The sequence below is a fragment of the Nicotiana tomentosiformis genome, chromosome 12, assembly GCF_000390325.3.
Source record: "Nicotiana tomentosiformis chromosome 12, ASM39032v3, whole genome shotgun sequence".
Lineage (NCBI taxonomy): Eukaryota > Viridiplantae > Streptophyta > Magnoliopsida > Solanales > Solanaceae > Nicotiana > Nicotiana tomentosiformis.
In genome coordinates, this window is record NC_090823.1 from 67,870,390 (window position 1) to 67,882,780 (window position 12,391).

Below are 12,391 nucleotides of genomic sequence, written 5' to 3' on the forward strand. Positions count from 1 at the left end.
CAATGCCCCAACAACATTCATACATCTGATGAACAGTGTATTCCAGCCATATCTTGATTCGTTTATCATAGTATTTATTGATGATATCTTGGTGTACTCATGTAGCCAGGAAGAGCATACACACAAGTTGAGGATTGTACTACAGAGGTTGAGGGAGGAGAAGCTTTATGCCAAGTTCTCCAAGTGTGAGTTTTGGCTCAGTTCAGTGGCGTTCTTAGGGCACGTGGTGTCTAGATCGTCTTCAGCTAATGAGAGTTGTAGATTTCTCGGCTTGGCCATATATTATCGTCGCTTTGTAGAGGGTTTCTCGTCCATTACAGCGCCTTTGACCAAATTGACCTAGAAGGGTGCTCCATTCGGGTGGTCGGATGAGTGTGAGGAGAGCTTTTAGAAGCTCAAGACATCCTTGACCGCAACTGCAGTTCTAGTTTTGCCTTCAACGTCAGGCTCTTATATAGTGTATTGTGATGCTTCTCGGATTTGTATTGGGTGTGTCTTGATGCAGGATGGTAGAGTGATTGCTTATGCCTGGCGCCGGTTAAAGATTCATGAGAAGAACAACCCTGTTCATTATTTGAAGGTGGCAGCAATCCTTCATGCATTGAAGATGTGGATGCATTATCTATATGGTGTGTCTTGTGAGGTATTTACGGATCATCAGAGTCTCCAGCACTTGTTCAAACAAAAGGATCTAAATTTGATGTAGAGGAGAAGGTTGGAGTTGCTAAAGGACTAAGATATTACCATTATGTATCATCCCGGAAAGGCCAATGTGGTGGCCAATTCCTTGAGTAGAAAGGTAGTGAGTATGGGTAGCCTTGCATTCATTCCTGTTGGTGAGAGACTGCTTGCATCAGATGTTCAGGCCTTGGCCAATCAGTTTGAGAGATTAGATATTTCGGAGCCCAGTCGGGTTCTAGTTTGTGTGGTTTGTAAGGCCCCGTAAAATTTTTGCAAAAGAAAAATAATGTTAATAATGTTTCTTGGTGCCAAATTGGTTTTACGTGTTGTGTATTATAGAAGCGGTTCGGACTTTTTGGGTTGAACAATGCATCGGAAAGTAAAGGAAAATGTTTGGCAGAATTAAGCATTTTTGCGGTCTATTATGCGACTGCAGAACCACTCTGCGGACCGCATAATGGCCGCAGAGTGAGGCAGTTTTTGGGTCAGTCTGGGAGCAATTATGCGGTCGACTATGCGACCGCATAACTGCTCTATGGTGCATTATAGTTATGCGGGATGCATAGTGATCATAGACACGGACAGTTTTTTTTGTCGTTTTGGTAAGCAATTATGCTATGGATATGCGGTCCACATAATGATTATGCAATCATAGAACCTGTTCCGGAGCTTCATGTTTGGGGTTTTAATCCCGACCCTATTTCGTTAAAACACACCCCATGGACCATTTTGAGCATATTTTATGATATTTTTAGAGTGAGAGAGAGGGTCCTAGAGGGAGAAGTGATCTTCATCAAATTATTCTTCAATTCTCACTTAAATGTTGAAGATTATGAAGAGTGGAACCTAGGTATTCTTCCTAAGAGGTAAGATTCTATTACCCAAACTCTTAATTTCAAAGTGTAACTAGATTGGGCCATTAGTGAGGTAATTCATCGAGATTGGAGTGCTTACCTTGCATGCATTTATCCTTGTAGTATGTGGGAATATTGTGAGCTAATAATGGTAGAGAGTGGGTTGGAAAATGATGGAATCTTCCACAAAAGAGCCTTAAAACATTGATGCACACCTAGTGTTTGATAGTATTCTCAAATGAGCGAAAACCATGTTCATCTTCCTAATTTTTGGTTCAATTTTATTATATTGCTTAAATATATTGAAGTTGCTAATGTTCCGTAACATCTCAGAGTTTTAAGAAGCTCAATTGAGGTATGTTGGCTAAACCCCCTTCTTCTTAGAATCGACGGTAATCATGTAATGGGAGTAAGCCCTTGATCATTTATAAATTGGCGATGTCTGACGTATTTGTGTTGAAGGATGTAAGTTCAATATTTATTCTAAATTCTTCATCATGTTATGTTGTCATTGAGGATGTGTTTAAAAATGTGGAATATGTGTTGGAAATGTTAAGACTTCATGTCAAGATAGAAATAAAGGTTGCTATGCCAAATTGTATGAAAGCCTCTCTGTGCCTAAGATTCCCAAATAGCTCATACGTGAATTTAATGTCTTGAATGGGGAGCCTTATTGATTTCGATAATGATATTGAATATGTAAAAAGCGGTCTGGAACTATGAAATACGGCCAAGTGCCAAGAATGACTTTGTAATTGTAATCACTAGTGTCAATGAATCAAAAGTACATGAAAAAAGTCTGATGTGAAATGATTGACTGAAAAAAGTAATGTCTCAAAAGAGATGGCCTAGCCGATTGGGCCGAGATCAGACTCCGTGTAAGAACACACTGGTATTATGAACGAAATTGTGGTAATGTCTCCAACGAGATGGCCTAGTCGATCGGGCTGAGATCGGACTCCGTGTAAGAACACGGTGGTATTATGAATGAAACTGTGGTAATGTCTACAATGAGATGGCCTAGCCGATCGGGCCGATATCGGACTCCATGTAAGACCACGGTGGTATTGTGAATGAAATTGTGGTAACAACACCAATGAGGCGGCCCAGCTGATCGGGCCAAGATCTGACTCTGTGTAAGAACACGTAGGTATTGTGAATTGTGGAACATCGGTACTAAAGGTCACCCAACCTAGTAATATGAAAATTGTCTTGAAAATGTATATGATCCTTAACTTGTTGTTTTACTATTATTTTAAGCCCTTATTGAATTCTTGACTGCTCCTCTTGTATTATTATTCATTCTATTGAGTTGGGGTTTAGCTATACATAGTAGTGCTATTCGACGGTACTAACGTCCATTTTGCCGGGGGCGCTGAATCTTTGAATGGATACAAGTGGTTACATAGCAGACAGTGCGGATCACAGATAGTGATGTATCCTCTTCTCAGCGGACTCGGTGAGCCCCATTTCATTCCGGGGTAATGTATTGTACATTTTTGTTTATAGTATGGTCACTCTTTGAGGTATAGCTTGGGCCTTGTTGTCGGCACCATCTTTACTCTCTTTTGTATCTTTAGAGGCCCCGTAAACACTATGTGGGTTGCATATATGGGTGTTGGGAATGTTAAACAAGTTATGTTGTATACGATCACTTGTTCCACTTGAACTATAAGAAATGTGTATTTTGGGACTTAAATGCGAAATGACTAATGAAATGATCTAGGATTGTATGAATGAGACTCCTACTGTATAATTAATGTAATCTCGTCTTTTCTTGATTATGGGTTAATTGGGTAGAAAGTATCTAACAGGCTTGCTTGGTTGGGTTCACTTGGTTGAGCACTGGTCGCGCTTCCCGAGTATGGGGCGTGAAAAACTTGGTATCAGAGCCTAAGGTTTTAAAGTGTCCTAGGATGTCTCGGAGCCGTGTCTGGCAGAGTCCTTCTTATCGGTGCGTTGTCGACCACATCTATAAGTTGGAGGCTTCTCGGACATTTAGGAACAATACCCTTCTTTGATATTCTGGATCATGCGATGAAACTAAATGAGCAACTGTTCCTCCTCTAACTCGTGCATTCCTTTAACTTTTAGTATATGGCACCTAAGAAGAGAGCAAGAACTGGCCAAGGAGCCAACGCCACCTTAGGAGTGGCAGTTTACCCTTTATTTGATGATGCGGGTGAACACTCGAGGGGTGAGGATAATCCCCTGACTGCTACACTACATGATTCCACTACACCGGCCCAGGCCACACCAGTTCCTACACCTACTGAGGGTGCGGCGGTTCCTCCATCTGGCATTCCAATTCCACCTCTAACCTCAGCTTCCAGCTCTGGTATTTCTGATGGGGACTTTAGGGGAGCTATTCAGATGCTGACTCAGATAGTAGCTTCTCATCCCCAAAAGTCGAATGTTGCACCTACATCTTCTAGCCAGTAAGGGGATTCTACTAGTTTTAGGGTGAACAGATTTCTGCAGTTGGATCCTCCGGGTTTCACGGGTGCTAATCCTGAGGAGGACCCACAAGACTTCATTGATGAGATGCATAAGACTCTCCAGGTTATGCGCGTTACTGAGACGGAGGGAGTGGAGTTCGCTGCCGACCGCCTGAAAGGGGTGGCCTATTATTGGTTTGAGCTGTGGGAGGACTCTCGGGAGGAGGGGAGCCCTCCAGCGAGATAGAGTGAGTTTGTTGATGCCTTTATAGACCATTTCTTGCCTGCTGAGACTAGGGCAGCCCGTGCCGTAGAGTTTGAGAATCTTAAACAAGGAAGTAAGAGTGTGTGGGAGTATCACATGGAGTTCGCGCGCCTGTCAAAATATGCCATTCTCATATTGCCTACTATGGAGGCTAGAGTGTGGTGGTTTATCCTGCGCCTTAGCACCTTGGTTATCAATGAGGCTGCTACACCTGCCTTGAATTCAGACATGAACTATGGGAAAATTGTAGCATTTGCTCAAGCTACAGAGGACCGCAAGATAAAGAACATGAGGGAGCGAGAGGGTACCAGCAAGGCTCGATCCACAGGAAACTTTGGGGAGTCATTTGGTGGGGGTAGATCATCTTTGAGGGGAGGGTCATCAGGGCCATCCCAGTCTCATGCTCAGTCTTCAGCCAGTGCACCGCCAGCGGGGCACAGTCAGCAGCAGGGGAGTCACTTCAGGACTAATCAGGGCAGCAGGGGACCCCACCATCAGGGCCGATTAGGAGGGAGATTCCCGCAGCAGCGGACACCCCCATACCCCAGGTGTAGGAGGATACACTCGGGGATTTACTACATGGACTTACCTATATGTTACGGGTGCGGATTGAGGGGTCATATTCAGAGGGAGTGCCATTCATCCCGCCAGGGTGCGGGTAGGGGCACAGCACATCCATCCAGTTCTGTAGCTGCTACATCCTCAGCACCCCCTCCAGCTTGAGGCAGTCCGGCACCAGCAAGGCGTGGTGCAGCTAGGGGCAGTGCACAGAGTTCAGGAGGACCCAGCTGTTTCTATGCTATGAGTGATCGCCAAAGTGCAGAGGCTTCTCCAGATGTCGTCACACGTATATTGACTGTCCAAAATCGTGATGTATATGCTCTTATTGATCCCGGTTCCACCTTGTCCTATGTTACCCCTTTTGTTGCTATGGAATTTGGGATAGAACCGGAATAACTTCCTGAGCCGTTCTCTGTATCTACTCCGGTTGGCGAGTCTATTATTGCTGCACGAGTTTATAGGGGTTGTGTTGTCACGGTGCGCGGTCGGGACACCATGGCCGATCTCATTGAATTGGGGATGGTTGATTTTGATGTAACTATAGGGATGGATTGGCTTTATTCATGTTTTGCTAAGCTCGATTGTCAAGCTAGAACTGTGAGGTTTGAATTTCCTAATGAGCCGATTATTGAGTGGAAGGGGGATAATGTGATGCCAAAAGGTACATTTGTTTCTTACCTTAAGGCCACAAAGATGATTAATAAGGGGTGTATCTATCACTTGGTCTGGGTTACGGACACCACTGTGGAGGCATCTACACTTGAGTCAGTGCTAGTTGTGAATGAATTTCCAGAGGTCTTTCATGATGAGCTCCCTGGGATTCCGCTAGACAGGGAGATTGATTTTGGGATTGATGTTATGCCAGGCATGCAACCTATATCTATTCCGCCCTACAAAATGGCACCAGCAGAATTGAAGGAACTAAAGGAACAACTGAGGGATTAGTTAGAGAATGGTTTCATCCAACCGAGTGTGTCGCCATAGGGCGCACCAGTTCTCTTTGTGAGGAAGAAAGATGGATCACTGAGGATCTGTATTGACTACTGGCAGCTCAACAAAGTCACAATAAAAAACAAATCCCCACCACCAAGAATAGATGATTTGTTTGATCAGTTACAGGGTGCTAGACACTTCTCCAAAATGGATTTACGATCCGGGTATCACCAACTGAAGATCAGGGAGCAGAATATTTCGAAATCAGTTTTTAGGACCTGGTATGGGCATTTTGAATTTCTGGTAATGTCTTTTGGACTAACAAATCCCCCAACGACTTTCATGGATCTTATGAATTGGGTTTTCAAGCCTTTTCTCGACACCTTTGTGATAGTGTTCATTGACGACATTCTTGTGTATTTACGAGGTCGGGAGGCCCATGCCGATCATCTCAGGGCAGTGTTGCAGACTCTTCATCAGCACCAATTGTATGCGAAGTTTTCAAAGTGTGAATTTTGGCTCGAATCTGTCACATTCTTGGGTCATGTTGTCTCTAAAGAAGGAATCAAGGTTGATCCTCATAAAATTTCAGCAGTAAAGAATTGGCCTAGACCTACAATGCCAATCGAGATTCGCAGTTTTTTGGGCTTAGCAGGGTATTACAGGAAGTTTGTGGAGGGGTTCTATACTCTTGCCCCTCCATTGACTAAATTGATTCAGAAAGAAGTTAAGTTCTAATGGTCCGATTCTTATGAAAGGAGCTTCCAGGAGTTGAAATCGAAATTGACTACAACGCCGGTGTTGACCTTGCCAGAGGGTACAGATGAATATGTGGTATATTGCGATGCTTCAATAATTGGGCTTGGGTGTGATTAATCCAACACGGCAAATTATAGCATATGCATCTAGGAAACTCAAGAATCATGAAAAGAATTATCCAACACATGATTTAGAACTTGCGGCGGTGGTTTTTGCATTGAAAATTTGGCGTCACTATTTGTATGGGGTCCATGTGGATGTATTCACGGACCACAAGAGTCTTCAATATATTTTCAAACAAAAGGAGCTGAATCTGAGGCAGAGAAGATGGCTTAGTTACTCAAGGATTACGACATCGATATTCTATATCACCCGGGGAAAGCCAATGTTGTGGCGGATGCTCTTAGCTGGAAATCTATGGGTAGTTTAGCACACTTGGAGGTATATAGAAGGCCATTGGCCAAGGAAGTCTATCGGCTAGCTAGTTTGGGAGTTCGTCTTACAGACTCTAATGAAGGATGGGTAATTGTGCAAAATAGGGCAGAATCATCGCTTGTTGTGGAAGTCAAAGAGAAGCAATACAATGATCCATTTTTGGTGAAATTGAGGGAGGGGATTCAAAAACATAAGACTACGGCTTTTGCTCTTAGCATGGATGATGGTACACTAAGGTACCAAGGGCGACTATGTGTTCTAAATGTAGATGGTCTCGGGGAAAGAATCATGACCGAAGCTCACACTTCTAGGTATTCCGTGCATCCAGGTTCTATAAAGATGTATCACGACCTCAAGAAAGTCGATTGGTGGAATGACATGAAAAGGAATGTGGTGGAATTTGTGGCAATGTGTCCGAACTGTCAGCAAGTGAAGGCTGAACATCAACGCCTGGTGGGTTAGCACAGAATATAGAAATTCCAATGTGGAAGTGGGAGATGATTAATATGGATTTTGTGGTAGGATTACCACGCACTCTGAGCAAGTCTGACTCAATTTGGGTGATCGTGGACCGACTCACGAAATTAGCACACTTCTTGCCAGTTAAATCTACCGGCACAATGGAACAATATGCTTAGTTATATATCAAGGAAATAGTCAGGCTACATGGCACACCAGTTTCCATCATTTCCGATTGAGGGGCTCAGTTCACGACCAATTTTTGGAGGAAATTTCAGCAAGGTTTGGGTACTTAGGTGAATCTTAGTACAACTTTCCATCCACAGACCGACGGGCAAGCATAGCGGACTATTCAGACGCCTGAGGATATGTTGCGTGCTTGTGTTCTTGATTTCAAGGGCAGCTTGGATGATCATTTGCCACTCATAGAGTTTGCTTATACCAACAACTTTCATGCAAGTATCCAGATGGCGCCGTTTGAGGCATTATATGGTAGGAGATGTAGATCTCCCATTGGGTGGCTCGAGATTGGGGAAGCAGTGTTGATAGGGCTAGACCTTGTACATCAGGCTATGGAAAAAGTTAAGATCATAAAGGAGCGGTTGAAAACTGCTTAGAGTAGTCAGAAATCCTATTCAGATGTTCGTCATAGAGACTTAGAGTTCAAAGAAGATGATTGGGTATTCTTGAAGGTTTCCCCCATGATGGGTATTATGCGGTTTGGGAAAAAGGGGAAATTGAGTCCGAGGTATGTCGAGCCGTACAAAATCATTCAGAGAATCGGTGAGGTGGCGTACAAGCTTGAGCTACCACCTGAGATGTCATAAGTACACCCGGTGTTCCATGTGTCTATGTTGAAGAAAGTAGTTGGAGATCCGTCACTCATTGTTCCGGTTGAGACAATTGAGGTTAATGAAGAATTGTCATATGAAGAGATTCCAGTTGCCATTCTTGATAGGCAAATCCGAAAGTTGAGGAATAAAGAAATTGCCTCCGTGAAAGTGTTATGGCAAAACCAGCAGGTTGAAGAGGCCACGTGGGAGGTCGAGGAAGAGATGAAGAAGAAGTATCCTCACTTATTTGAATAGTTGTGTAATCCTTTCTTTTACGAACCTGTCACCTAAGTATTTTGTATCACTTGTTCAGTTAATGTAAAGATGCTCCTTTTGATTATATGTTGTTTACATGAGGCCACGATTGGTGTGGTTATGAGTTATACTATGTCGTTGGGTTCTACACATGTTTCTAGGGCTCTCTGACAGGTGGATAGGCCTAGTTACAAACGAAACTCTGGCAAAGTTTTTGAGAATTTAGGGAGTTAGTCAAATTTGGGGCTGCTGGTGTGTGGTATGAAAACTGAGTTGCATAAGATGCTAATAACAGATTGTTTTTACCCTCATTCGAGGACGAATGATCCAAAGTGGGGGAGAATGTCAGGCCCCGTAAATGTTTGCAAAAAAGAATTATGTTAATAATGTTTCGTGGTGCCGAATTGGTTTTACGTGTTGTGTATTATATGTTCGAACTTTTTTGGGTTGAACAATGTATTGGAAAGTAAAGGAAAATGTTTGGCAGAATTACGCATTTCTGTGGTCCATTATGCGACTGCAGAATCACTCTGTGGACCACATAATGGCAGCAGAGTGAGGCAGTGTTTGGGTCAGTCTGGGAGCAATTATGTTGTCACGACCCAAACCGATGGGCCGCGACGGGTGCCCGAGTCCTACCTGTCGAACACCCTCAAGCATGTGACTAATGTATGAACATGAATAACTTCTGCTGAATTACGAGCATAACATGCGTGAGGAAAACTTGTCCAAAAGACATATATACATATACGTGTGAAATACGTAGGGCGAGTCGACAAGGCTGCTATAGACAACTACATATCCAAAACTGGAAGCCGGAAAGGCCACATACTACCCAACTATACATGGGTGTCTACAGACCTCTAACAGAATATACAACTGTACAAGGACGGGACTGGGCCCGTCATACCCATATATGTAAAAAAAACCTATCTTACCAAAATCCAAAGCAACTCCGGATCAAATCGAGCGCACCAACTCTCATTGATCAAGGATCCTAAGAAGGGGGACCGTCTGCTTGTCTACCTACACCTGCAGGCATGAAACACAGCATCCCCAGGAAAAAGGGACGTCAGTATGAATAATGTATTGAGTATGTAAGGCATAAAAACCAGTACACAAAATACATAAATGAAGCATGGAATAAAGAATTCTGCCTGTAAGTCTAAATGACTTGTAAATCCTAAAACATTAATAATGTCATGAACGTGCGGACAATTGTCGTATCATGCATGGGTATAGGTGTACATAACATCATCAAGCCTCTGAGTGCATCCCATCATATCATCTCGGCCACTGTGGGCAAAATCATCAACATGTACCAGCTGATCAGGTGGTGGTGCATATATAATGCCATAACCTTTTCCCATATCCCATATACATATAATATACGCGTATATAACGCCATTTGGTCATGGGTCAATGTACATGTATAAATGCATGAAATGCATAAGAAATATGTTAATAAGATTTTCTCGGAATGTCATAAAAATATCATGCCTGTCGGATAAATTTTATCAAATACGTATTTTTCTAAGACCCATGAACAAAAGATATAATAATAATTCACATGGGGAATCAAGAATATAGACCCCCTAATATTTCTATGAATAGAGTCATTTATGGAAATTTTGAATTTGCTCGTTTCATTCGTGTCGTATAGATCATACCAAAAGGAAAGAAGGAATAGCCGTAACATACCCGAGCCAATCCTCTAGACAATCCTTCTAACACACGCCAATCGCGACGAAACACGTAACAATGAGATCGAAATAGGGAACAATTCATATGAAATACCCGAAGCAATAACATTGCTATGTAAAGATAATCTTGGCTGAAGCTTTTCCTTAAGAACTTAGCAATAACATTGCTATTTGGAAAATCATCTTTGTTGAACTCTTTCTTAAGAGATAAGAAATCACATTACTATGTAAGGAATCTTGGCTGAAACTCTTAGAAAGAACGTTACTTTCCTTGAAATCCTTTCTTAAGAGATTATAAATGTTATCCTTACTTTTAGGAAGGTCCCACATAATTAAGTTTGGTGTCACATAACGTTTCCAAGTGTGACTCCTTTAAGTCTCTTTCAATAGTCATAAATTGGGAAAGGGGGTGCTGCCACGTTGGGGAGGGGTTAAGCTTATCCCAAGTTTATTAATTAATTACCCATTAATTTTAATTAACTTGTTATTTCCCCCATTAACCAATAATCCTCATAACTAGGAATTATCTCAAAATACTACTCACTTTTAATACACTTTACATACCCTACTATCGTGGTCATGGGGTACCTTGTATGGCACTAGTCCATAAATACCGGGTATTATGGCTCGGACCGTATTTTATCCCAAATCGACAACCTTCAACGAAACTCATTTTCTTTGATTCGTTTACCCTTTATCCTTCACGGCACTTATTTATCGCTTGTTATAAGTAGCATAAATGCGTATAACCTCAAGATAATCTCATCCCCGAGTCTACGTCGATTTACTTATGACGAAACGTTTACGTATGAAATGCGGGATATAACATCTTTTCCCCCTTAGAAATATTCGTCCTCGAATGTCTAACTCCCCGGGATCTATATAAACTTTGGCAGAGTCGCCTTTGTAACAATGCTACTACCAACTCGACCTGTAGAAACTCAATAATTTAAAGCTACATAGGACCACAATCATCAATAACGACAATGGCCTCACACGACCAATGACAATAACTAACACAAGAATCCATACACGTACCTTAAGGTTGTAATGTCTCAGTCGGACACTTCTCTGGAAGAGGAAATAAGTGAGGATATCTAGACTTCATGTATTCTTTGGCCTCCCAAGTCATTTCTTCCACATTGTTGTTTCTCCAAATTACTTTCATTGAAGCTACGACTTTAGTCCTCAATCTCCGAACCTATCTATCTAGTATAGCAATGGGAGTTTCTTCATATGATAGTTGTTCTGTGACCTGAACGTCATCAACTGACACGATTTTAGAAGGATCTCCAATACATTTACGGAGCATAGACACATGAAAGACTGGATGTACAGACTATAAGTCTGAAGGCAAGTCTAACTCATATGCTACCTGGCATACCTTGCGTATGATCCTATATGGCCCAATGTACCGAGGGCTAAGTTTTCCTTTCTTACCGAACTTCATAACACCTTTCATCGGTGATACCTTTAGGAATACCTAGTCGTCAACCTGAAACTCCAAGTCTCGTCGTGAATTATCCGCATAAGACTTATGACGACTTTGAGCTGCTAATAGCTTTTCCTGTATAAGCTTAATTTTCTCGATTGCCTATTGTACCAATTCCGGTCCTACTAATGTAGTTTCCCCAACATCGAACCACCCCATGGGCGACCTCTACTTTTGTCGTAAAGAGCTTCGTATGGAGCCATCTGAATACTAGAATGATAGCTACTATTATATGCGAACTCAATAAGTTGCAGATGATCATCCCATCTACCCTTGAAGTCTATCACACAAGACCGTAACATATCCTCAAGTGTCTGAATAATACGCTCAGCCTATCCGTTTGTCTGGGGATGAAATGTTGTACTAAGACTTACCTGAGTCCCAAATCCTTTTTGGAAGGACCTCCAAAAGTTGGTTGTAAACCGAGCTCCTCTATCCGAGATAATAGATATAGGGACGCCATGCAGTCATACTATCTCCTTAATGTAAAGTCTTGCATAATCCTCCGCGAAATATGTAGTCCTGACGGGTATAAAATGAGCTAATTTTTGTATGTCTATCAACAATCACCCATGTAGAATCGAACTTACGCTGTGTACGAGGTAAGCCTACGATGAAATCCATATTAATTACTTCCCATTTCCAAGTCGAAATCTCCATAGCCTGCAATAATCCACTGGGCTTTTGATGTTCAATCTTAACCCGCTGATAGTTAGGGCACTG

At 42.3% G+C, this 12,391-nt stretch overlaps 2 protein-coding genes across 2 annotated transcripts; both read left to right on the plus strand.

The window, feature by feature from the left end:
• Nucleotides 1-4,334: 4,334 nt before the first annotated feature.
• On the plus strand, nucleotides 4,335-4,961 carry LOC138902801 (uncharacterized). Its single transcript, XM_070190702.1, has one exon. The coding sequence runs from the start codon at nucleotides 4,335-4,337 to the stop codon at nucleotides 4,959-4,961; it is 627 nt and encodes a 208-aa protein (XP_070046803.1).
• A 384-nt stretch (nucleotides 4,962-5,345) lies between these two features.
• Nucleotides 5,346-5,744, plus strand: LOC138902802 (uncharacterized). The gene has a single exon (XM_070190703.1). It carries the CDS (start codon nucleotides 5,346-5,348, stop codon nucleotides 5,742-5,744), a length of 399 nt encoding a protein of 132 aa, XP_070046804.1.
• Nucleotides 5,745-12,391: the final 6,647 nt, after the last annotated feature.